General features: G+C 36.1%; 1 protein-coding gene across 13 annotated transcripts in view; it reads left to right on the top strand.

The window, feature by feature from the left end:
- The window catches only part of ZNF280D (zinc finger protein 280D), a 296,330-nt gene that overhangs the window by 221,401 nt on the left and 47,303 nt on the right, over window positions 1–27,626 (top strand). For all 13 annotated transcript variants that reach the window (XM_068552217.1, XM_068552226.1, XM_068552205.1 and 10 more), the window contains 7 exons: window positions 1,855–2,078; window positions 5,223–5,380; window positions 6,197–6,297; window positions 7,314–7,460; window positions 20,227–20,361; window positions 22,190–22,497; window positions 22,963–23,103. In XM_068552217.1, the coding sequence (XP_068408318.1) occupies window positions 1,855–2,078; window positions 5,223–5,380; window positions 6,197–6,297; window positions 7,314–7,460; window positions 20,227–20,361; window positions 22,190–22,497; window positions 22,963–23,103 (1,214 nt within the window). The remainder of the gene's footprint in view (window positions 1–1,854; window positions 2,079–5,222; window positions 5,381–6,196; window positions 6,298–7,313; window positions 7,461–20,226; window positions 20,362–22,189; window positions 22,498–22,962; window positions 23,104–27,626) is intronic.

Here is a 27,626-nt window from a genome sequence, read left to right as displayed (position 1 = left end):
AAAACAACATTTTTAGACTTTAGCTCTCTAAAGTCCTTTGTAACAGTGTGACTTTTTAAAAAAAAATAATTTATTTATTTTATTTATTTATTTTTGGCTGTGTTGGGTCTTTGTTGCTGCAAGCGGGCTTTCTCTAGTTGCGGCGAGCGGGGGCTACTCTTTGTTGCAGTGCGTGGGCTTCTCATTGCAGTGACTTCTTCTGTTGCAGAGCACGGGCTCTAGGTGCACGGGCTTCAGTAGTTGCGGCTTGCAGGCTCAGTAGTTGTGGTGCATGGGCTTAGATGCTCCGTGGCATGTGGGATCTTCCCAGACCAGGGCTCGAACCCATGTTCCCTGCATTGGCAGGTGGATTCTTAACCACTGCGCCACCAGGGAAACCCCAGTGTGACTTTCTTAAGTTTGAGCTCTTAAATTTTATGTGTCTTAAGAAGAATCTAGAAACATAGGTAGCAAAACCTTTCTCATTTCCCTCTTTTTATCGTGGTTTCATTTCAATTGTGTTTATTCAGAGTGGTAGACTACAGAGGGGGTCATATTGTGTTAGAGAATTAATACCCTTATCCTAATTCAGCTTATGGGTGCAACCTTAACTCCTAAGCATAAATTCTGTCACTTTTTTGTCAGTTCGTTTTATTTAGTATTTTTTTCTCCTCTCTTTTGGATCTATTTCAGATTTTTTTGTGTGTGTTGTTTTCCTCTGTAGGTTTCAGAATTGACAGGTGAACAAAATAAGTGCAATCGAAGGAAATATTATAGGTCTGTCTTGCATCAAAAGTCCAGCTTCTCATGTGACACAGAAAGTTTCACCAATAATGTAACATTTCAATATGGCAGGAGAGGAAGTGGATTTTGTTATTCTTAGAAATGGAATAGAGTTGTGTTTAGATTTTCAGACTTTCTTATGATGCTACTAATTTACGAGATGACATGTTTAGGAAGAGTTTAAGTCAGTTGGTTTATGTTGTAAAAGAATTACATAGGTGCCTTGTTAAAAAATATAGATTTCTGGGCCCTACCTCTAGACTTTGTGGCTTATTGGTCTGAAGTAGGCCCAGGAATTAGCATTTTGACAAGCACTTCTGGTTTTTCTAATGCAGGTCTTCCTTGGATAGCCCTCTGAGTAAAACTGCCTTAGAGAAATTCTAAAACTGAAAATTATGTACAATAAATTAATTATCTTGTTGGAAAAAAAAAGCTCATGTATGAAAGTATTTCACATTGGAACCAGTTTATATGACATCTTGATTTTCCAAATGAGGAACTAAATTTCCCCGTCAAATATATAAGCATTCTAGATTTCAAGATGTAACTGTTGAAGCTTTCAAGACGTAACTGATGGTTCTTTATTTTTTCCCTATGCATTTTTTAGCACCTTGAGTCTAAGGAATGGCAGGTTAGCTGTGCTCAATGTCCAGTTCCAACCAGATATTATGAAATTTAGTATATATATAGTTAAACATATACATTATGGCATGTACAACTACATTTCCTTTCTATACTCTGTCATGGCATGGATATGAACAATGTTTAGTTTTGTTAATTTAAGTGTTGTTAAATATTTACATCTGAAAAGACAAATTATAAGGAAAAGACTATTAGATCAATAGTTGAGTCCTGGTTTTAAGGTTTCTCTTTTCTTTCTTTAAAAAAAATTTTTTTTATTAAGATAATAGATGTTTATTGTTTGAGATTTTGAGAGTATGTATATGCACCACAAGCTTTTGGTGAATATTCTTCCAGATATATCACCAAGCATAGTTTTACATGGTCTGACCTTAGTTGTAAACAAAGAACCGTATTTTGGTTTCTAATTGTTCTAAGAGATAAATAGGACTTCTGTTTTTTCTCTTTCAGTACTGTTGTCCAGACATGATAAATAACTTTTCGGGACTGGCTAAAACAGAATTTTCAAGTACAGCAAATAAAAGTAAGACTGTTGATTCAGAAAAAGGAAAACTGATCATGTTAGTTAATGACTTTTATTATGGAAAACATGAAGGAGATGTCCAGGAAGAACAGAAGACTTACACAACCTTTAAGTGCTTCAGTTGCTTGAAAATTCTTAAAAATAATATTAGGTATGTTAGCACTTATTTTTATTTCTATTTGAAAATTGGAATGCTACAGATACATAAATGTTGTATCTTTATCTTGCATTTTTTAATGTTATTCTAGGTAAGAGATTTTAACACTTTGCACTAAGAACAAAGACAGATTCTCTTGTTAAAAAGCTTTTGTCCTTTCTTATATTTTAGAGTTGACTCTTGGATCCAGTTAGTTGTATTTCTTTAAAATAACTTAAGAAAGGATAAACTTTATTTCAAATAAAACAAAATTAACTTCTTTTACCTATATTATCAGTGATCTAGGAATTTTCATGAGATAATCTTCATATTTAACTGCTTTTGAATTTTATTTTTTTTCACACCACAAGAAGAACCACTTATTTATGTTTTGTCCAGTTTGACCTCTTATATAATCTTGTTTAATGCTCAAATCTCTCAATTTATAATTTTTAGAACACTTACCTTGCAGGTAAAGTGATATTCTTTGGAGAAGTACCAGTTCTAGGAAACATGACTGCTTTGATTTAAAATTTTAACACCTTTAAAAATTAGAGATTTAATTGCAGTGGAATTTTGAAATTTTTACACATGTATGCTTCAGATTTTAGGAACTTACAGTAATCTTTGAGTTACATGGCATATTAGTAGCTGCCATCCTATAAAAGAGTTAGTTATAAGAATAAAATGAGAAGACATATTGATTGATATTTTTATTGGTTACATAGCTTGACATTTATATTTGGTAAGGTTTTTTACCATCATTTTATTATAAAAATGTTCAACATTCAACAAATTTAAAAATATTTTGTAATGGACACTTGTATACTTATCATCTTGATTCTATCATTAACATTTAACTGTACTTGCTTTATCATATAGCTATTCATCCTTCCTTCAAACTATTTGGGTTTTTTTATGCATTTCAAAGTAAGTTGCAGATGTCAATGTACTTCCATCAGTTGAGGCATGTGTGTGTGTACAAACATATATATGCATACCTTTTTATGTTTACCCTTGGTGACTGTTATTTGTAATTAGCATTCTTAGGCACCTATAGTTTACTTGTAGACCCAGCATTTATTTTATTTTCCTGTGAGTTCTTGGGTCCAAGAAGAAGCATATAGAAAAACCCTGAAATATACTGCGATAAACTCCTATAATAATTATTTTTTTATGGTAGTGCTTTATAGTTTTAAAAATTCTTTTAGATACATTATTTCATATGAGTTTTCACATTTATCTCCTTTCATCAAGTTTAAACAGCCATCAATAGCTAATGGTCCCAGTAGTTTAACAGAAGGAATATTGTACTTCGTGATATAACACTGAAACAATATTACAATAGAACTCTTTCCCCTATTTTCATATTTTTACCATTTTAATAGTAAAATACACCAGAAAAATCATGTTAATAAATATAGTAAAATGCATAGAAATACGGCTCCCCTGCTTAGTTCTTTGTTATTCTTAAATGTTATATATATATGATATTAGAATTTATTTCAGCAGTAGTTTTTTTTATTTTCCTTTGAGATTAACACATTAATATTAAACATATGAAAGGAAAAATTTTCTTTTTTTTGTTATTGTTTCAGAATACTAGTTACATATTTCTAGAGTGTCCTAATATCTAGAAATTTTAAGCAAGCAGCATCTGGTAACATCCAGGAATTGAGCGTTTTTGGAAATACTGATTGTTTAGTAAATGTAAACTTAATAGAAAACAACTTATAACCAAAGAAGTTGAATATGTTAAGTAATATTTTACCTTGATAGTAAAAACTGGGAGGGTAAATTGATATTTGTAGAGAATGGTAAGAAGGTGATAGCTGTAGATTTCTATTCTCTGCCCTGTCAACGTATGGTGTTTTTTTTTTTCCCCTGCATTGAGTGTCACCCAAAACAGGTTTATTTTATTCTGTGAATATCCTTGCAAGATGTTTGCTTTTTTTGTTTCCCTCATTTCCATCTGTTGGTTTAAGTAGTATGAGCTCCTGATGGGGGCTCATATAATAATTGAGAGAAAGCTTGCTAGTTAAGAAATTATTTTATTTAGATACATTTTAATTGCTGAAAGTTGTAAGCTGAGAGTTTAATGGCTCATGACATTTTCTCTATACATAAATATTTAGCCAAGACTAGGATTTCCTATAGGTGTTTGTAGAGCTGGTGTAAAAACCAAAGGAAGTCTAAAAGATATTTCAAAGTGTACCATAACCTGTACTAAAGAGTAGTGTTGTGCGAGGTGTGAAAAAAAATAAATGTTATAACCTTTATGATGATTGCTATCCAGATTGATGATATTATCACTTAATTTCAACATTATTTCCTGTAGTGACTCAAAATGAGTAATTGTTAATAGTTGACCCCGTCTAAAAATTGTTATTTTGATTGAATAACTTTACTTTCAAATTCAGCAAAAAGCTTCAGTAAGCTCTTTTAAATAGGCATTCCCATTTATATTGCACTCTCTGCTGTTGAAGGTCATAGTTCCTGCTCATAAGAAGCCTTTTTAGGGAAGCTGAAATAGCAGAATGTAAAACTGAAAAATGGACGTTGCCTACAAAGGGCGCAGTCTGCAAGTTAAAATGAACAGTCTTTGCTAACAGTAAACCAGTATCATTAAGTAAGACAAAAGGTTCTTGTAATTGTGGGCATTAAAATTGCTATTACATGCATTTAGAAACCAAGACACAAGTAAAAATACCAGTAATTTGTCTTTTAAGCAGCTAGAATTTATTGTATATCTTCATAGCTTAAAAGATTTCTCTCATGACTCTGTAGCTGCTTTTGGTGGTAGAGTTTCCTTCCTTTCAGTATTTTATTTAAAAATGTAAGTAGTATTTCTTGTATGGAGAAGAAACCTGCTGTTTTATCTTTAAAAAAATTTTAATAATCTGAAATTAAGAGAGCAAATTAGTGATATTTCAAATTAATAATAACTATTTATTTTAAAACAAGGGTGAAAAGATGTTTACTTAGTTACTTAATAAAAGTGATTATTTAAAATGCACACTTTTCTAGAGGACTTTAAGACTTTAGAGATTTTATTTTCAGTAATCATATCTCTAATTTTAAGATTTAGATTCAAGTACTTATTTGTGAGATTTTTGTTTTTAAATCTGAATTTTTGCACCTGTTGACAATCATTTATAGGTTTATGAACCACATGAAACATCATTTGGAACTTGAGAAGCAGAGCAGTGAAAGCTGGGAAAACCACACCACCTGCCAGCACTGCTACCGTCAGTTTCCCACACCATTTCAACTGCAGTGTCACATTGAAAGTACACACACACCCCATGAATTTTCTAGTAAGTTACAATTTCATTTAAATATTGAGTATTGTTGATTTTAACAATGTAAACTCTGAGAAAAGTTTGTTACTGAAGTCTGAACAAGTGTGTTAGAAAAATAAGAATAAGAAGATGACTTTGAAATTTGAGAGTAAAGTTGAAAAAGTTAATTTTTAACTTATATAAACTTTTAAATAAAATTAGTTACTGAAATTAAAGTCCCTCTTGTAAATAATTCACTGTGGTAAATAACCTGTGCATTACATGTGGGGGACTAAATTAGAAGCCTCAGATCATAGTTTTCAAATATGAAATCAGTGCCCTTCTTTTAAACTTGAATAAGAAAAGTAAATACAACGGTAGTTAAAATCACAGATTTTGGAGCAAGACAGCCTGGGTTCACATCCAAGCTCTGCCTCTTAATATGTGATCTTAATGTGATCTCAGACAGGTCACTTAATATTTGAATAATGGGGATAATAAAAATACCTGCTTCATAATGTTTTGATGGGAACTGAGTGAGTTAATGTAAGTAAAGTCCTTAGAACTGGGCATGGCACACAGTTAACAACTATGCAACTGTTCACCACTACCACCACCACCAATACTACTTACTATTATTATTGTTGTTGTTGATATAGGTGTACAAAATGAATTATATATGTATATATCTGATTTTGTTTATTTGCCTCAATAGGATACTTTAAAAAAAAAATTGAGGTATAATTGACATATAACATTGTATTAGTTTCAGGTGTACAACATAATGATTGAATACTTATGTGTGTATATATATCTTAAAATGGTGTAATGTCTTTTTTCCCCCACTTTTAGCCATTTGCAAAATATGTGAATTATCATTTGAAACAGAGCATATTCTTTTACAACATATGAAGGACAATCATAAACCTGGTGAAATGCCATATATTTGCCAGGTATACACATATTTTATTGTATACATCGTGTTTGTTTGGTTTGTTTGTTATCTCTTGCTTTGGGTACAAGATTTAAACCTATTAGGCCAGGCATCAGCACATTTTTTTATATAAAGGGCAAGATAGTAAGTATTCAGGCTTTGAGGATCATAGATCTCCGTTACAACAAATCAACTCTGCCACTCTAGCACACAGGCAGCCATAGACAAGTGAATGAATGGATATGACTGTGTTTCAATATAACTTTATTTATGGACACTGAAATTTGAATTTCATATAATTTTCATGTCATGAAATATATATTATTTTTCTAACCATTTCGATAAAATTGGTTGCTAAAATTAAAGTATCTTCTGTAAATAATTTATTAGTAGGAAGTCCCTTGGCATAACTCATACATTGTTATGTAGGGTCAGCAGACAGTTGGAATTGGCCCATAGGCCATTGTTTGCCCACTCCTGTACTAGACAAAGAAAAGCCCTGTGGCAGAAAGACAAACATGACCTTATCTTACCCTGTAGGGAAGAATGTAGGCATACAAGGGAAATACAAAATGCTTTTACTTCAGAGAACCCTACCAAATGCTTTGGGACTAGTATTTTTCCAGAATTTGGAGGAATGGGAAAGTAAGATAAAAATAAATTGTCATTTCTATAGCCTGGAGGCCATTTATAATCTAAAGGAAGATGCTATTTATATAGCAGAGGAACTTTATAGGACCAGAGGTGTCACAGTTTGAAAACTCAAGTCAAGATTGGGGGTGACAGATAAAAATAGCTGATAAAAATAAGGGAATCTAGTTATATTTTGGGAAGTATCCTTAAGCTTTGAAAGGTAACTCTTCTGTCTCAAAGATTATCTTTCGATGTTTGCATTAACGGGATTCTTGGTTGTGTAGGCATCAGAGCTGAATTAATAGTACAAAATATTCTTCTGAACAAGTGACCTATCATTTTTACTTTGAAATTGGATATCATTATAAGTTTTCAAGTTAAACTAAATCTTTTTTATTGTAGGTTTGCAATTATAGATCATCATCATTTTCTGATGTAGAAACTCATTTTAGAACATCCCATGAAAACACTAAGAACTTGCTATGTCCGTTTTGCCTCAAAGTTATTAAAATTGCAACACCCTATATGCATCATTACATGAAGCATCAGGTGAGATTTGCCAGTTTTTATTCCTTTATGTTGTTTTAGAGAAAAGATAGATTATGACTTAGAACGTTGGTTAGATTTGTTCTGCAAGGGAAACAGCATTGTTCCAAATGACATGATTAATTTGCAATTTATGCTGAATTACCTGTGAAACTTCCACTTCTTTTCCTTTCTTCCTTTCTGGTGATGATGTGGTTCATACATGAAAATTCTGAAAGATAGCTAGAAATAGGAAACCTTGGATTGAAGGAAAAAAGAGAAGATGAGTGGAAGAATATCCAAAAGATCGGATATTTCGAGGCTAAGAATTACCTTCTGGGGAAGGTAATTATCAGGAGCAGGGGAAGAGATGAGTTTGAACTGATAAAGAAGATTGATGACTCATAATCGTGTTTTCCTCTTTCTCTTCAAACTTTATTCCCACTTTTAGCTCCCATATTATAAGAAGACATGTTGGTGTCATTGACCAGGAGCGGTCTTTTATAGCTGCCAGGGATAGAGGAAACAGTAGTGACACTTACTGCTTGATATATGAACTCTGGCAAAGAACTGTATTTAGTCCTGCCATGTAACTTTTGGGACCCAGTATTAGTGCTTATACCCATCTCTTGAACTCTGATGTTATACTTACTGGTTCTTTTCCTGAAGCAATTAAGTCATCCTTTGTTTGGGGCTGAAAAGTTTAATGCAACATTGATCCTGTTCTTAAGCGCTTGAAAGAACAATAACAGCGCCTTTGCCAAAACCAGAAGTCAGTGGATTTATTGAATCTGATCATGTAATCAAGTTTTGCCACCTCACTAATTAGCTCATTACGTTTTCTTGTTATTGATTAAACTGGCATGTCAGTTTATTCAGCATTGGTGCTCACTTTGCTTTCCATTCTAGTCATTAGATAATCATGAAATCGGCTTGTGGTTCTTCATTAGGAAAGATAATAAAAGTAGAATTTCCAAATAAATTTGGGATGACCTGTGTTGTGACTGGGATGCTACCTATCCTTGAGGAGTTCTGGCAAGATCTTTCGATTCTGGGTTTCCCCAGCAATGTTCCATCAGTTGTTAATACATGTCCCCCGCCACCAATTGCTACTGGTAAATGAATTTGGTAAAGCCCTAGATTTACAAAATTAAATCATTGTCTCTTTTTTAAAACAGGATTCCTCAGAAATTTTAATATGCTAATGAACATTGTAAATCTCTAAGTAAGGATATAATATGTATTCCCCAGACTTATTTGGCTATTGGACCCTTTATTTGCTCAATATCTATTAACATTTCTTGAGGAACAGAGTTTGAGAAACACTGTTCTTGGTACTCTGTATTTCTTCTTTGGCTTTTAATTTTCAAAGGAAGAATAAAGTATAAAACAGTGGTTTTATTTCATTATGGGGCTTTTAACATCATTTTCCCCATACGCTATATTAAGCTCCAGAGTGAGATATAGATGTAGGAAGAATGATAATTATGAAGGAGATGTGTGGGCCAACTGTATGGGCTATGTGATTTTTTTTTTTAACGTTTTTATTGGAGTATAATTGCTTTACAATGGTGTGTTAGTTTCTGCTTTAAAACAAAGTGCATCAGTTATACATATACATATATCCCCATATCTCTTCCCTCTTGCGTCTCCCTCCCACCCTCCCTACCCCACCCTTCTAACTGGTCACAAAGCACCGAGCTAATCTCCCTGTGCTATGCGACTGCTTCCCACTAGCTATCTACTTTACATTTGGTAGTGTATATATATCCATATGTACGCTACCACTCTCTCACTTTGTCCCAGCTTACCCTTCCCCCCTCCCCGTGTCCTCAAGTCCATTCTCTAGTAGGTCTGAGTCGTTATTCCTCTCTTGGCCCTAGGTTCTTCATGCCCTTTTTTTTTTTTTTTTTTTTTTAGAGTCCATATATATGTGTTAGCATACGGTATTTGTTTTTCTCTTTCTGACTTACTTCACTCTGTATGACAGACTCTAGGTCCATCCACCTCACTACAAATAACTCAATTTCATTTCTTTTTATGGCTGAGTAACATTCCATTGAATATATGTGCCACATCTTCTTTATCCATTCATCTGTCAGTGGACACTTGGGTTGAGTCCATGTCCTGGCTATTGTAAATAGAGCTGCAATGAACATTTTGGTACATGTCCCTTTTTGAATTATGGTTTTCTCAGGGTATATGCCCAGTAGTGGGATTGCTGGGTCGTATGGTAGTTCTATTTTTAGTTTTTTAAGGACCCTCCATACTGTTCTCCATAGTGGCTGTATCAATTTACATTCCCACCAACAGTGTATGAGGGTTCCCATTTCTTCACACCCTCTCCAGCATTTATTGCTTCTAGATTTTTTGATGATGGCCATTCTGACCAGTGTGAGATGATACCTCATTGTAGTTTTGATTTGCATTTCTCTAATGATTAATGATGTTGATCATCCTTTCATGTGTTTGTTGGCAATCTGTATATCTTCTTTGGAGAAATGTCTATTTAGGTCTTCTGCCCATTTTTGGATTGGGTTGTTTGTTTTTTTGATTTTGAGCTGCATGAGATGCTTGTAAATTTTGGAGATTAATCCTTTGTCAGTTGCTTCATTTCAAATATTTTCTCCCATTCGGAGGGTTGTCTTTTCGTCTTCTTTATGCTTTCCTTTGCTGTTCCAAAGCTTTTAAGTTTCATTAGGTCCCGTTTGTTTATTTTTGTTTTTATTTCCATTTCTCAAGGAGGTGGGTCAAAAAGGATCTTGCTGCGATTTATGTCATAGAGTGTTCTGCCTATGTTTTCCTCTAAGAGTTAGATAGTGTCTGGCCTTACATTTAGGTCTTTAATCCATTTTGAGTTTATTTTTGTGTATGGTGTTAGGGAGTGTTCTAATTTCATTCTTTTACATGTAGCTGTCCAGTTTTTCCAGCACCACTTATTGAAGAGGCTGTCTTTTCTCCATTGTATATTCTTGCCTCCTTTATCAAAGATAAGGTGACCATAGGTGTGTGGGTTTATCTCTGGGCTTTCTATCCTGTTCCATTGATCTGTATTTCTGTTTTTGTGCCAGTACCATACTGTCTTGATTACTGTAGCTCTGTAGTATAGTCTGAAGTCTGGGAGCCTGATTCCTCCAGCTCCGTTTTTCTTTCTCAATATTGCTTTGGCTATTCGGGGTCTTTTGTGTTTCCATACAAATTGTGAAATTGTTTGTCCTAGTTCTGTGAAAAATGCCAGTGGTAGTTTGATAGGGATTGCATTGAATCTGTAGATTGCTTTGGGTAGTATAGTCATTATCATAATGTTGATTCTTCCAATCCAAGAACATGGTATATCTCTCCATCTATTTGTATCATCTTTAATTTCTTTCATCAGTGTCTTATAATTTTCTGCATACAGGTCTTTTGTCTCCTTAGGTAGGTTTATTCCTAGGTATTTTATTCTTTTTGTTGCAATGGTAAATGGGAGTGTTTTCTTTTTTTTTTTTAAGAAATTCACGTTCTTTTATTTATTTATTTATGACTGTGTTGAGTCTTCGTTTCTGTGCGAGGGCTCTCTCTAGTTGCGGCAAGTGGGGACCACTCTTCATCGCGGTGCGCGGGCCTCTCACCATTGCGGCCTCTCTTGTTGCGGAGCACAGGCTCCAGACGCGCAGGCTCAGTAATTGTGGCTCACGGGCCCAGTTGCTCCGTGGCATGTGGGATCTTCCCAGACCAGGGCTTGAACCCGTGTCCCCTGCATTGGCAGGCAGATTCTCAACCACTGCACCACCAGGGAAGCCCGGGAGTGTTTTCTTAATTTCACTTTCAGATTTTTCATCATTAGTGTATAGGAACGCAAGAGATTTCTGTGCATTAATTTTGTATCCTGCTAGTTTACCAAATTCATTGATTAGCTCTAGGAGTTTTCTGGTAGCATCTTTAGGATTCTCTATGTATAGTATCATTTCATCTGCAAACAGTGATAGCTTTACTTCTTCTTTTCCGATTTGGATTTCTTTTATTTCTTTTTCTTCTCTGATTGCTGTGGCTAAAACTTCCAACACTATGTTGAATAATAGTGGTGAGAGTGGGCCACCTTGTCTTGTTCCTGATCTTCATGGAAATGGTTTCAGTTTTTCACCATTGAGGACAAGGTTGGCTGTGGGTTTGTCATATATGGCCTTTATTATGTTGAGCTAAGTTCCCTCTATGCCTACTTTCTGGAGGATTTTTATCATAAATGGGTGTTGAATTTTGTCAAAAGCTTTCTCTGCATCTATTGAGATGATCATATGGTTTCTCTCCTTCAATTTGTTAATATGGTGTATCACGTTGATTGATGTGCGTGTATTGAAGAATCCTTGCATTCCTGGGATAAACCCCACTTGATCATGGTGTATGATCCTTTTAATGTGCTGTTGGATTCTGTTTGCTAGTATTCTGTTGAGGATTTTTGCATCTATGTTCATCAGTGATATTGGTCTGTAGTTTTCTTTTTTTGTGACATCTTTGTCTGGTTTTGGTATCAGGGTGATGGTGGCCTTGTAGAATGAGTTTGGGAGAGTTCTTCCCTCTGCTATATTTTGGAAGAGTTTGAGAAAGATAGGTGTTAGCTCTTCTCTAAATGTTTGATAGAATTTGCCTGTGAAGCCATCTGGTCCTGGGCTTTTGTTTGTTGGAAGGTTTTTAATCACAGTTTCAATTTCAGTGCTTGTGGTTGGTCTGTTCATATTTTCTGTTTCTTCCTGGTTCAGACTCAGAAGGTTGTGCATTTCTAAGAATTTGTCCATTTTTTCCAGGTTGTCCATTTTATTGGCAAAGAGTTGCTTGTAGTAATCTCTCATGATCCTTTGTATTTCTGCAGTGTCAGTTGTTACTTCCCCTCTTTCATTTCTAATTCTGTTGATTTGAGTCTTCTCCCTTTTTTTCTTGATGAGTCTGGCTAATGGTTTATCAATTTTGTTTATCTTCTCAAAGAACCAGCTTTCAGTTTTATTGATCTTTGCTATTGTTTCCTTCATTTCTTTTTCATTTATTTCTGATCTGATCTTTATGATTTCTTTCCGTCTGCTAACTTTGGGGTTTTTTTGTTTTTCTTTCTGTAATTCCTTTAGGTGTAAGGTTAGGTTGTTTATTTGAGATGTTTCTTGTTTCTTAAGGTAAGATTGTATTGCTATCAACTTCCCTCTTAGAACTGCTTTTGCTGCATCCCATAGGTTTTCGGTCATCGTGTTTTCATTGTTATTTTTTTCTAGGTATTTTTTGATTTCCTGTTTGATTTCTTCAGTGATCACTTCGTTATTAAGTAGTGTATTGTGTAGCCTCCATGTGTTTGTATTTTTTACAGATCTTTTCCTGTAATTGATATCTAGTCTCATAGCCTTGTGGTCAGATAAGATACTTGATATGATTTCAATTTTCTTAAATTTACCAAGGCTTGACTTGTGACCCAAGATATGATCTATCCTGGAGAATTTCCCATGAGCACTTGAGAAGAAAGTGTATTCTGTTGTTTTTGGATGGAATGTCCTATAAATATCAATTAAGTCCATCTTGTTTAATGTATCATTTAAAGCTTGTGTTTCCTTATGTATTTTCATTTTGGATGATCTGTTCATTGGTGAAAGTGGGTTGTTAAAGTCCCCTACTATGATTGTGTTACTGTGAATTTCCCCTCTTATGGCTGCTAGCATTTGCCTTATATATTGAGGTGCTCCTATGTTGGGTGCATAAATATTTACAATTGTTATATCTTCTTCTTGGATTGATCCCTTGATCATTATGTAGTGTCCTTCTTTGTCTCTTGTAATAGTCTTTGTTTTGAAGTCTATTTTGTCTGATATGAGAATTGCTACTCCAGCTTTCTTTTGATTTCCATTTGCATGGAATATCTTTTTCCATCCCCTCACTTTCAGTCTGTATGTGTCCCTCGGTCTGAAGTGGCTCTCTTGTAGACAGCATATATACGGGTCTTGTTTTTGTATCCATTCAGCCCGTCTGTGTCTTTTGGTTGAAGCATTGAATCCATTTACATTTAAGGTAGTTATTGATATGTATGTTCCTATTACCATTTTCTTAATTGTTTTGGGTTTGTTATTGTAGGTCTTTTCCTTCTCTTGTTTCCTGCCTAGAGAAGTTCCTGTAGCATTTCTTGTAAAGCTGGTTTGGTTGTGCTGAATTCTCTTAACTTTTACTTGTCTGTAAAGGTTTCAATTTCTCTGTCAAATCTGAATGAGATCCTTGCTGGATAGAGTAATCTTGGTTGTAGGTTTTTCCCTTTCATCACTTTAAATATGCCCTGTCACTCCCTTTTGGCTTGCAGAGTTTCTGCTGAAAGATCAGCTGTTAACCTTATGGGAATTCGCTTGTATGTTATTTGTTGTATTTCCCTTGCTGCTTTTAATATTTTTTCTTTGTATTTAGTTTTTGATAGTTTGATTAGTATGTGTCTTGGCGTGTTTCTCCTTGGATTTATCCTGTATGGGACTCTCTGTGCTTCCTGGACTTGATTAACTATTTCCTTACCCATATTAGGGAAGTTTTCAACTATAATCTCTTCAAATATTTTCTCAGTTCCTTTCTTTTTCTCTTCTTCTTCTGGGACCCCTATAATTCGAATGTTGGTGTGTTTAATGTTGTCCCAGAGGTCTCTGAGACTATCCTCAGTTCTTTTCATTCTTTTTTCTTTATTCTGCTCTGCAGTAGTTATTTTCACTATTTTATCTTCCAGGTCACTTATCCGTTCTTCTGCCTTAGTTATTCTGCTATTGATCCATTCTAGAGAATTTTTAATTTCATTTATTGTGTTGTTCATGATTGTTTGTTTGCTCTTTAGTTATTCTAGGTCCTTGTTAAACGTTTTTTGCATTTTGTCTATTCTATTTCCAAGGTTTCGGAACATCTGTACTATCATTATTCTGAATTCTTTTTCAGGTAGACTGCCTATTTCCTCTTCATTTGTTAGGTCTGGTGGGTTTTTACCTTGCTTTTTCACCTGCTGTGTGTTTCTTTGTCTTCTTTTTTTGCTTAACTTACTGTGTTTGGGGTCTCCTTTTCACAAGCTGCAGGTTCGTATTTCCCGTTGTTTTTGGTGTCTGCCCCTAGTGGCTAAGGTTGGTTCAGTGGGTTGTGTAGGCTTCCTGGTGGAGGGGACTAGTGCCTGTGTTCTGTTGGATGAGGCTGGATCTTGTCTTTCTGGTGGGCAGGTCCACGTCTGGTGGTGTGTTTTGGGGTGTCTGTGACCTTATTATGATTTTAGGCAGCCTCTCTGCTAATTGATGGGGTTGTGTTCCTGTCTTGCTAGATGTTTGGCATAGGGTGTCCAGCACTGTAGGTTGCTGGTCATTGAGTGGAGCTTGGTCTTGGCGTTGAACTGGAGATCTCTGGGAGATTTTTGCCGTTTGATATTACGTGGAGCTGTGAGGTCTCTGTTGGACCAATGTCCTGAACTTGGCTCTCCCCCCTCAGAGGCACAGCCCGGACACCTGGCTGGAGCACCAGGAGCCTGTCATCCACACGGCTCAGAATAAAAGGGAGAAAAAAGGAAAGAAAGAAAGAAAAAGATAAAATAAAATAGAATAAAAAAGTTATTAAATTAAAAAACAAAAAGTAATTATTTAAAACATTTTTTAAAGTAATTAAAAAAGAAAGAAAGAAAGAAGAGAACGACCAAACCAGAAAACAAATCCACCAGTGATAACAAGCGCTGAAAGCTATACTAAAAAAAAAAACAAAACGGACAGACAGAATCCTAGGACAAATGATTAAAGCAAAACTATATAGAGAAAAGCACACACAGAAGCATATGCATACACACTCACAAGAAGAGAAAAAGGGAAAAAAAATATATCGTTGCTCCCAAAGTCCACCTCCTCAATTTGGGATGGTTTGTTGTCTATTCAGATATTCCACAGATGCAGGGTACATCTAGTTGATTGTGGAGATTTAATCCACTGCTCCTGGGGTGCTGGGAGAAATTTCCCTTTCTCTTCTTTGTTCACACAGCTCCTGGGCTTCAGCTTTGGATTTGGCCTCGCCTCTGCGTGTAGGTCCCCTGAGGGCATGTAGGTCCCCTGAGGGCGTCTGTTCTTCTGCTCAGACAGGACGGGGTTAAAGGAGCAGCTGATTCGGGGGCTCTGGCTCACTCAGGCCGGAGGGAGGGAGGGGTACGGAGTGTGGGGCGAGCCTGCGGCGGCAGAGGCCAGCGTGACGTTGCAGCAGCCTGAGGCTAGCCGTGTATTCTCCTGGGGAAGTTGTCCCTGGATCACGAGATCCTGGCAGTGGCGGGCTGCACAGGCTCCCAGGAGGGGAGGTGTGGATAGTGACCTGTGCTCGCACACAGGCTTCTTGGTGGCTGCAGCAGCAGGCTTAGCATCCCATGCCTGTCTCTGGGGTCCGCGCTGATAGCCGCGGCTCGCCCGTCTCTGGAGCTCCTTTAAGCGGCGCTCTTAATCCCCTCTCCTCGCGCACCAGGAAACAAAGAGGCAAGAAAAAGTCTCTTGCCTCTTCAGCAGTTCCAGACCTTTTCCCGGACTCCCTCCTGGCTAGCCGTGGCGCACCAGCCCCCTTCAGGCTGTGTTCACGCAGCCAACCCCAGTCCTCTCCCTGGGATCTGACCTCTGAAGCCCGAGCCTCAGCTCCCAGCCCCCGCTCGCCCCGGCAGGTGAGCAGACAAGCCTCTCGGGCTGGTGAGTGCTGGTCGGCACCGATCCTCCGTGCGGGAATCTCTCCGCTTTGCCCTCCGCACCCCTGTGGCTGCGCTCTCCTCCGTGGCTCTGAAGCTTCCCCCCTCCGCCACCCGCTGTCTCCGCCCGCGAAGGGGCTTCCTAGTGTGTGGAGACCTTTCTTCCTCACAACTCCCTCCCACTGGCGCAGGTCCGTCCCTATTCGTTTTTTTTTTTTTTAATTTTTTTTTAAAATTTATTTATTTATTTTTGGCTGTGTTGTGTCTTCGTTTCTGTGCAAGAGCTTTCTCCAGGTGTGGCGAGTGGGGGCCACTCTTCATTGTGGTGTGCGGGCCTCTCACTGTCGCGGCCTCTCCCATTGCAGAGCACAGGCTCCAGATGCGCAGGCTCAGTAGTTGTGGCTCACGGGCTTAGTTGCTCCGCGGCATGTGGGATCTTCCCAGACCAGGGATCGAACCCGTGTTCCCTGCATTGGCAGGCAGATTCCCAACCACTGCGCCACCAGGGAAGCCCTCGTCCCTATTCTTTTGTCTGTGTTTTTTCTTTTCTTTCTTTTGCCCTACCCAGGTATGTGGGGAGTTTCTTGCCTTTTGGGAGGTCTGAGGTCTTTTGCCAGCTTTCAGTAGGTGTTCTGTAGGAGTTGTTCCACATGTAGATGTATTTCTGATGTATTTGGGGGGAGGAAGGTGATCTCCACGTCTTACTCTCCCGCCATCTTGAAGCTCCTCCCTGGCTGTGTGATTTTTAATCAGTTTTTATACCCTGAGTTTTATGTCTTCATTTGCCATGCGTGTCCAATTTTCTTTTTTGTTTATTTGGAGCACCTAGGAGGTAGACAGCCAGCAGTTAAGAGGGGAAAATCTATCAGTAAGAAGGATCATCATGCATCCTTCAAGAAATTTACAATTTGTATGATTATTTACAAAAGACTGGAAAATTATAGCTGAGCAAAAACTTGTAACTGAGATGACATTACTAGAGCAATATGAGATAATAAGAATTGTTGACTCTGTGGCTCATTTTATTGTTTTAGAAGACTTTGGTTGTAACTTTTGTTTAAAACAATGTATTGTTAGGTCTTGGGTGATTTTAGAGCTAACAATCTAGTTGTTATGACTTTTAAGAAATAGTGAAAGTGATTTTGGATGTGTTAAATATGTTCATTAGATCTTTAATAAAAATAGTAAGCAGTTAACATATGCAGTCATTTACCTTATGACAGCAACAGGTGTGTTACATGCATTATCTTGTTGAATCCTCACAATCACACTTAGAGATGAGGAAACAAAGTTTTGGAGAAAGTAAGTTGCTCCATGTCACATTACCTAATAAAAAGCAGAGTTAAAATTTGATTTCTGAGCCCAGCCTTTTATTGTTCTACCACAGAGTCAGATTTCATTTTGGTATTATTAGGTCTAAGGTCAGAAATTACATATAGTCAGTATTACCCTAAACAGTGTAGTATGCTTATCCAAAATTCAACACAGACAATTATTTCTCTACCCTTGGAATAAATCACTACTTCTTTGGTTGAACATCATGTTATTAAAAAATGTACCATGTCTTTATCACCTTTTGCACATTTAAATGCATACATACACAAGAGAAATGTGCAAGACTTGTGTCCAACTAAGGGAATAGTAGATTAATGTATTCTAGCTCAGGATTCTGGATGTATTTTCATTGAATGGAATGGCAGACATTTTGAACAAGTTAAATTGTACCTGCTGCTCATATGCACTTTCTGTCAGTCTCTTGCTTTCTGCCTTACTGTCCATTTATTTAACAAATATTTATTGAGTGCCTTACTAGTGCCAGAGACTGTTTTAGGTATTACATAGCAGTGAACAAAACAAAGTTTGTGTCCTCTGGAATTTGGATTATAGTGGAGAAAAATAATAAATATATGTGTACTTATGTTTGAAGGTATATGCGTACTGGTTGGAAATAAGTACTGTAGAAGGAAAATGTGGAGGATAAGGAGTACCTAGGATTGGGGAGATGTTGGGAGTGGAGGGGTGAAGTGGTTGCTGTCTTGTATATATAGTGGCCCAAAAACGGGCCTCTCTGAAGGACATAAAGGAGTAAGCTGTGAGGAAATCTGGGGGAAGTAACATTATATCGGGAGTGAAGTGAGTGTGTACCTGGGGCACTCAAAGAACATCACAGAGGCCAGTTGTGGCTGGAGCAGAGTAAAGTAATAAGAGGAAAAGTAGTAGGAAGTAAGGTTGTAGCAATAGAATGCAGGCCAATTCATATAGAGCCTTGTAAACCAGAATCAGGACTTTGGAAAACCATCAGCATTTTAAGCATGTGAAAGATCTGCCATGTTTTAAGATCATTGGCAGCTGTGAGGAGACTAGACCATAGGGAAGAAAGAACATGAAAGGGAGAACATAGGAGGTTATTATTAGTCAAGTAGAGTGTCTTGGACAAGTATGGTAGCAGTGGTTGAAGGTAATAAGTGGAAATATTATGACAGTTTTTGAAGGTAGAGCTGACAGCTTTTAGTAATGGGTTAGATATGGGATGTGAGAGTGACCAAGCTTTTTGTCCTAAGCAGCTGCAAGAGTGGAATTTTCACATACTGTCATATGGTGAAGACTGAGGAAAGAACATATTTTGGGGGGCAGGGAGGTAGGGAAGAAATCCAGAATTCAGTTTTGTCCATGTTGGTTTGAGATGCATATTAGACATCAAGTAGTGATATCAAGTAGGTAGTTGGATAGATGATATTTAAAGCCATGAAATGAAAAGGTAACCTAGGGAGGGATTATAGATAGAGAAAAGATTTCTGGGTACTGGATTCTGGAGAACTTTTTTTCTGTCCTTTTGACTTGGTATCTGTTTCTTGCCCACGTTTTCTCTTTTTCTTCCTCTTCTTTGAGCAAATATGAGTGAATTTAAGTTGCCTTTACCTCCAAGAATGCATCACACTTCTAAAATAGTCTTAAGATGCACCTAAAATACAATACAAACATATTATATTTATATATTGCTTTGAACTTTGTAAAGAACTTTAATTTATGAAATGCCTGCTGTGTGCCAGTACTGTGCTAGTTACTTCCCAGTGTATTATCTGTTCGAATTTTATAAATGATTGATTGTATTTAAATGGAAATAGTGCTGTATCTGGCAGATCGTAGCTTTAGAGAAAACATTCTTTTGTATTTATTTGTTGTTTCAGTTTATATATATGTTTGCATATACATATATAATTTTTAAATTAATGAGAGCATAAATATCAATATTGTGTAGTAGAAAGAACACTGGATTAGGTGTCTGGCAATTGTCACTGAATAGCTATGGTACAGTGATTTGGATTTTTCTTGGGTCCTGTTTCCCATCTGTGGAATAATAACAGGATTAAGTTTGAGGAGGGACTCAGTCAAGGGGAATCAGCCAGTAAGTAGATTGGGAATAGTTGTTTTTATTTATGCTTCCACATCCACACTGTCCAATGTTGTAGCCACTAGCCGTATGTGGCTATTTAAACTTAAATTAATTAAAATTAAATAAAATTTAAAATTTGTTTGCTGAGTTGCACTTGGCATATTTCAGGTGCTCATTAACCACATATGTCTAGTTGCTACTGTATTGGGCAGTGCAGCTCTAGAACATTTTCATCATTGAAGAAAGTTTTATTAGACAACACTGCTTTATACAACCATTGCTATAACAACTTTCTTTGAAATCTGTGGTTGGCTATTTGAATTTATTTTTCCAGCTTGTCAACCAACTAGAAATAGCAAAAGTTAAAAAGAATTTACTCTTTTATAGGATAAAAATGTCGTATAGTTCATTATCACAGTATCATGTGTCTAAGTACTTTAAAATTATAATGAAAAGAGCTTTCATAGCACTATTGAGAGAACTTTCATTAGAATCTATTGATGCAACTTTCGTGTTCAATTTCTGGATAGTAACAGACATTTTTGAAACCTAGATACTAATGCAAAGAATGTTTTAAAAAATAAAATAATATTTTGCTATTATATATGATAAGAGATGTAAAATACTAGTTTTAAAATTAGTATCATTAAAATTAAATCAGAGCAGTTTCAGGACACAATATTTGTGGTTGTAGAAATTATTTTTCTTCACTTTTTCTGTTTTCTAAACAGAAAAAAGGAATACATCGTTGTACAAAATGCAGACTACAGTTTTTAACATGCAAAGAGAAAATGGATCACAAGACTCAGCATCATCGGACATTTATAAAACCTAAACAGCTAGAAGGATTGCCTCCAGGAACAAAAGTGAGTTCAAATATGTTGTATTTTAACATTTTGTATGATAATAGACATTAACTCCTGCCTGGTTTTATTTATTGAATATAATACTTTAAAAATGATTTCTGATTTAATTAAGACTTTAATTTTAGGTTTTACCATTCCTGTGTTTAGGAATAAAACTTCTAACCATTGCTTTTTGGTCAATAGTGTGTGCAACTCTAGAGCGGTATTCCTTTGTAAAAAGTGTAACTAGATTAACTGTTCGAGGGTCAGTGGGTTATGTCAGTGTTACGTAGGCTATTTTGGAGCTATTCCAGTTGGCAGTGTATATGTCATTTTTATCTGTTAAACTGTAAGATGCTTGAGATCAGGAATCATGTTTTATTTATCTTTGTGTCCTCAGCATCTGGTATAGTGCCTTGAATGCTGTAGGTTCTCAGATGTTTATTGAAATTGTTATTACTGAGTCTACTCTCAGAGAAGCAAGTTCTGCTGCTGGATAGCATTATGTTTTAAGTGAGCAAACACATGTCTGACTGCATACTGATGATTGTAATTTACTTTTCCCTTTTTGCCTTATATACCTCTGTTTTTTCTGACTTCTTTATACACAGTCAGCTCTTGAATATTTGCTCCAGTGGAGGGAAACAGAGGCATGGATAATCCAAAGTGAAATAATCCCCAAAACATTTATATTTGGCTTTGGGTTCTTACCTTTGAATGTGGGTATGTCTGTTATTTGAATTAACTAAAACAATATAAAGCCATGCTCTGAAGACCTAGAGCAAGAGAAGCTATCCAGCATCCTTCCCTGCAATCCATTCATTCCATGCTGGGACTAGACATGCAGAACACTAATGTAAGCAGTGCAGTCCTCTCTCATATTTTCCCTTAATAATAATAATAATAATAATGATACTAAATGTTTTTATAGCACCTTAGAATTAGGCTTTTGGTATGCTTATTCATATATTCTATTATTTAATCCATATAGTAAGCCAGTGAGGTAGATGAGGGAAGTATTGTCCCTTATTATAGATAAAGAAGCTTAGAGAGGATGTTACTTATTCAAGGTCACATGGCTAGAAAGGAGTAGTTTAGCTTTAACCTCAGGTCTTTTGATTCCTAGTCCAATGCCTTTGTATGATACTAAAGCACATGTTTTTCATGGTACTTCCTCATAGGCTGTTCCTCAAATACATGGGGGGTGTATAGTCAAATGATTAATGAGAAAGTTGGTAGGCTGTTGTGTTTTTCATTGTCAAGCAGCAAATTTAATTTCTTAATACCAAGTGTTAAGTCTTGTATAAGCTTCCTTTAAGGAAATTCTAAGTAGTATTAAGCTTGCCATGCAGTATAGTGAATTGATATAACCCCTCACATAACCTTTGTAAACATAAATCCTGCCCAATGAGCCCCTGGAAAGAAGTCACATTTACTGTAGATCTGTTTGTTTTATAGTTGTCGAAGGATGACACAGTCCTTTCTAGGCTTTGAGATTTAAATTTTGACCTCTGTGTTTGTGAATTTTTAGTTATATCAGAGCATAGAAATAGCTATGGAATGTGCTCTTTTAATATTCATATAATTTGCTTTAACTGCTAATTATCATTAATAACTCTTAACATATAATTGATATCAGTACAAAAATGTAAGATTACAAGTGAGTAAATATCAAGTTTAATTTCATTTAATTGATATGAACATTTAGAATAAATGGAAGACTTACCCAGTTACAGTTTATACTTGCCCTTTCCAAAAACTTGATGTTTAACTTTTTGTTATGCATTGATATTTTAACAGTAATGCAGTGATTAATTTTCTAAAGCAAATATTATCTTCATTTTTGTAGGTTACTATTCGAGCTTCAGTTGGCCCTCTTCAATCAGGATCTTCAACTACACCTACCATTAGTGCAAGCACTTCTACCCTTCAGCTCTCACCTCCAAGGACTAAAAATATAACTGCTAAAAATCCCACAAAATCTAACACAAGTAAACCTAATATAACTAAATCCATTGCAAGTAAACCTAATGCAAGTAAGCCTAATGGAAGTAAATCTAAATACAAATCAAAAATATCTAATATGCAAAAGAAACAAAGCACATTGGCTAGTAGCAATAAAAAAAGTAAAGTCAATACAGCGTTGAGGAATTTAAGGTAATCTTTTATTCTTGATACACAATACTAATTTAATCTTACGTATAAAAACTTTATTTAATATAAATTTACCCTATTACACAACTCTCTTGTACATTTATACACTGTCACTTAAGGCCAAGCAAATAATAAAAAATATTTTTTACAACAGTTGAACAGTACTTGAATTACTGTTTTTCTATAATATTCATTTATTACACTGGTGTTTTATGTTGTGCTTATATCTTGTGAAGTTTGAATTGGTTAATTTAACCAATTGGTTAATCCCTTTATTCCAGTAAGAAACATTAGTTGATATTAGATTTTTTATACTTATTCTAGCTGCTGTTCCATAGCAGATTTTTCAAATTATAAGTCTCTGAGGATGTTAAACACCTTAGCTTTAATTAACAACATTAATAAGGCAGTCCCTTATTATTTTTGTTTTAAAATATATTTTTATCATTTTCTTTATATCTCTATAAGGTATCGTCGGGGAGTTCACAAGTGCATTGAGTGTTGTTCTGAAATAAAAGATTTTGCAAACCATTTTCCTACATATGTCCACTGTAGTTTTTGCAGATACAACACTAGCTGTAGCAAAGCCTATGTGAATCATATGATGAGGTAAGATGAGTTAAACATCTATAATTACCAATTAAAATTACAGTTCAGCAAGTTTGTTTTTGAAAACAGTTATCCTATTAGAAGTCAGTTTTCCTCTTCTAAGAAAACTTCTAAGATGATTCCTGGTACTATTTTTCGGCATAGTAATTCATGAAGTTCCTGGAAACTCGAATTGTAAGAACAGTTAGACTAATGAAATTAGGATAGGCTTGTTAGGGAAAATAGTTTTTCTATGGGAATTTTTTTTCCTATAGAACTTTCAAACATGGTTACTACCAAAGACAGAAAAGTAAATGTTTTAAGTATATTTATGAAACAAATACATGTAATCTCATGAGTGTTATTCTCTTCAAAGCAGTCACTTTGAGAGATTCCAGGGTTTTCAGTGATGTTAGAAACTTTATTGAGTCTGTTTCTCTCTCTTTCTCTTTTTCTCTGTGATCCATCTGTCTGTCCATCCATCAAGCCATCTCTCCTTGCATTCATTCAGTGAAATGAGAGACTATTTCAGTCATGATGCCATTGTTGGAATTATTTTTCTTTAATTCATTCAACTTAGATAATTTGAGTATTTTATGCAGAGAAAGCCTTCATAGCCTATGTTATCTTCATTTGTATCTCATTAGTTGGGGCATCCTTCAGGATGGATTTTTATTTTTTTAAAAATAGTCAAAAATTGGGACTTCCCTGGCAGTCCAGTGGTTAAGACTCTGCGCTTCCAGTGCAGGGGGCGTGGGTTCCATCCCTGGTCAGGGAACTAAGATCCCACATGCCACGTGGCATGGCAAAAAAAAAGAGAAAGAAATAAATAGTAACGACAGATTATGAGAATAAAACATTTAAAAAATAAATAAAATGTTAAAAAATAGTCAAAAGTTGTTCAGATATAAGCCAGTTAGGTTGATTATTCAAAGTGAGGTTCCATTTTTTCAAAAGTTAGAATTAGAATATAATTAATAAAAGTGATTTTCTTATAGATCACAACATGACCTCTGTGTTACTTTCTGGTCATTATCAGGTACTCCTTTCAAGGACTCTCCCACGTTTCTTGATGGCTCCAGCACCTCTCTGGCAGTTTTTTAACCCCCTTGATGACTAGCCTGACATTATGGTAACTTGACTTCTTTAGTGCCAGTGCTTTACATCAACTTTAAACTTGTTGTACCCCCTTTCTTACCACAGTACTATTTTAATCTTGTCATATATACTGTTCATTTCTTTTGAATTCCCATTTCCCAATGACTTTCTGAGCTTTGAGTTCTTTTTCCAGTCCAGCAGCACCTATCTAACTATAGTCATCCTCACCCTCAGGGTCATCTGTTTTGATTGCTGCTTTGTTTTTGTTCTAGAATCCTTTACACATTTAGTCATGCTCACCTGGCATAAAGGCCAAAGACTTGACCATCTTCTTCTTCTGAACTTTATGCTCAATTCTAGACCCCCAAATAGTGCTTGATTCAATCAGCTCTGACTCATGATCTTTAACTTGAGTTGGGTCCTATCTTTTTATTTTTAAATAATTCTTTATTCTTACCTGATTAAACATTTTTTTGGTACTCTAAAGATTTTATTTCGGCTTCTCTTAGTTATTATTAACATGGCCTACAAATACTCAGTTGGAGGTCATCCTTTTAATTAATCTTTTCAGCGTCAAATTTTTTTCCTGTTACATTTATCCAGGCATTAACCTCAGAAATCAAACATGTTCTACTTCTCCAAAGTTAACCCTGCCCCTTATCTCCTCTAGTTCTTCCACAACTTCATTCAGTTAATTTGCAACTTCATCTCTTCTGTCTACCAGGTTCCTTCTGCTTACAAATGATTTCAGGTATTTTTTTTAAGATGAGGGAGACTTGTCCTTACTGCCTACTTTCCTTATCTCTTGTCTTCTTATTACCATGAACATTTGTAAAAAGTATTTGTTACTAGCATATTCGTGATTCATTTCTTTACCTTTTAATTTGAGTATCATCCTCACCTACCAACTAACACTGCCCCTTTAAAGATTATCTGTCAAGTACTGGTCCCCGTATTTATTCACTTTTTTTCAGTCTTACTACTCTATGACTTCTTTAGAGTCATTGTTGTCACTCACTTTTGAAACTGTTCCCCTCAGCTTGTGTTTAACCGTTACCACTATTTTTCTTCTTCCTTTTTGCCTACTCCTATTCATTGCCTTTTCTTCCTTCAGCTCTTCTCGCCTCCTTACATTTCCTTTCTTCGTAATGTAACCACTGTCACTTTGACCTTTCAACTTTGAATCTTCCAGTTTCATTCCTTAGTTTTCCTGAGATCTAACTCTATTTCTAATTATTTCGTGTTTTGGTTTTTTTTTACCTTTGACTCATTGGCATCTAAAAAGAACCTAAATAAACCAAACATTATCATCTTCCCAGAATTCACTTTACTACCATCCAAATACTCTTTCAGGGCATCATTTGTGTGAATGTGGAATACCAGCTGGAAAAAAATTCACTGTTGCAAGTATCTTAAGCTTGTGAAGTTCTCTTGATCTGCCACTGTGCATCATGGCTTCCTGAGACAACACCTTCTGCATTCTGCCTCTCTGCCTCCCACCTACTACAGTGGACTACACCTATAATCCATTTCCTCTAAACCAGGCCCCGGCCATCCTTTCCCAAGTGTACTTCTGTGTGGAATGTCTCTTGTGCTTTGACAAATGTATGGCTCCCCAAATGCGGCTTTAGTTCTGCCCTTAGTTTATAGGGGATCAAGTCGGAAAATAATTTGTGTTTTCCTAAGCCAAGGGTCATTCTACTCTTCCCTCTCCCATTTATCATAGACTTCTCATTTGTCCTATAAAACCTCCAAATCCATTCTATTCTAAAACATTCCCAATTAGCCCAACTCCCTTCTACCCTTATCCCAATTCCCAGTGAGCCCCAACCCTGCACTTCATTGTCAGGACACACAGTCTTACTCATGGTTAGCCTCATGTGGAACTGAAAGCTTCCATTGCCACTCTTAGGGTTTGGTAGATCACTTTTCCTTTTTCTCTACTTCATATGTACCCTTGCCTCACTCACTGCCTTAGATATCTCCCATTGAATGGCCCAACCACTACTTCTTCCCAGTTGAATTCTTGTTACAGGCTTGAGTTTTATATGTACAGAAACTTCATTTTCTCCAGAAGATGAGTCCCTTCAATCCTTATCCTATACTATCTCTGTACTCTCAATTGGTCTTTTCTCCTCCAGTCTCAGACTGCTCTTCTCCAGAATAAACTTTCTGCCATACTCATTTTTGACAGTGGCTTTTCCTTATTCTTTGTTAGTCCCTGGAATGCCCCTGTCCTTCCTTTCACTTTACCTTCTTTGAAGTGTCTGATCACCACAACCACCCACAGGGATCATTCCTCGCTTTGAGTTGTGTGCCATTCATCTGTTCTGCCTTTTTTTTTTTTTTTTTTTTTAAATGTGCAGCAGGCGGCTTTTTTTTTAAAATTATTATTTATTTATTTATTTTTGGCTGTGTTGGGTCTTCGTTTCTGTGCAAGGGCTTTCTCCAGTTGCGGCAAGCGGGGGCCACTCTTCATCACAGTGCGCGGGCCTCTCACTATCGCGGCCTCTTGTTACAGAGCACAGGCTCCAGACGCGCAGGCTCAGTAGTTGTGGCTCACGGGCCTAGTTGCTCCGCGGCATGTGGGATCTTCCCAGACCAGGGCTCGAACCCGTGTCCCCTGCATCGGCAGGCAGATTCTCAACCACTGCGCCACCAGGGAAGCCCCCTGTTCTGCCTTTTGTTATGTTTGTTTGTATCTGTATTATCTCCTTGAGAAGAAGGGGCTCTTTGTATTTACCATGTCACCTAGCACATTACAAACAGCAAGTGAGAGTCATTATTGTAATTATAAAAGAAAGCCTTTAAATAAAATCTCAAAAGAGGATATTAAAAAATCTTACGCAGTTGGAGCATTTTTGGAATAAGACTCTTACAAAGAAGAGCATCATTAAACATATAATTTTTAAGTGATTTTTTAAAAAGTAGCATTATTTGGGTTTGGTTGTTTAAATTATTGAACGCCTGTTTGCTTATAGCTTTTAGGTAGCAGTAGAAGTCACCTGAAAAAATGCAAATGCATTACTGTGTAATATTGCTGTTATTCTTCAACATTATGTATAAGAAAGAAGGCTTTTTTCTCTACGTGTAATAGAATTAAGGTAACAGCCATAAGTACCTAATATCTCTATTTCTAGCAGAGCTTACTGTTTGCTAAGAAGTGTGGTAAGCTGGTGGTGAAGAATCTGACAAATCTGGATTTGAAACCAAACTTCACCATTTATTTATTACATGTGTGACTTTGGGCAAATTACTTAACTGATTCCCATTTTCCTTTTCTTGAAGAGAAAGTTACTGTGATTATTAGAGGAAATGTACTTAAAGTGCTTAATAAAATGATTTGCACTTAGGAGAAATTCAAGTAATTATAGGTATTATTTCTAAATTGTCATTATTCGGTATCGTAAAGTCCTTGCCTTTAATTTTCACAATTTAGTAGGAGA

Source organism: Eschrichtius robustus, chromosome 1 (assembly GCF_028021215.1).
Source record: "Eschrichtius robustus isolate mEscRob2 chromosome 1, mEscRob2.pri, whole genome shotgun sequence".
Lineage (NCBI taxonomy): Eukaryota > Metazoa > Chordata > Mammalia > Artiodactyla > Eschrichtiidae > Eschrichtius > Eschrichtius robustus.
The sequence above is the reverse complement of the archived record's forward strand: the minus strand, read 5'-3'. Positions and strand labels throughout refer to the sequence as shown.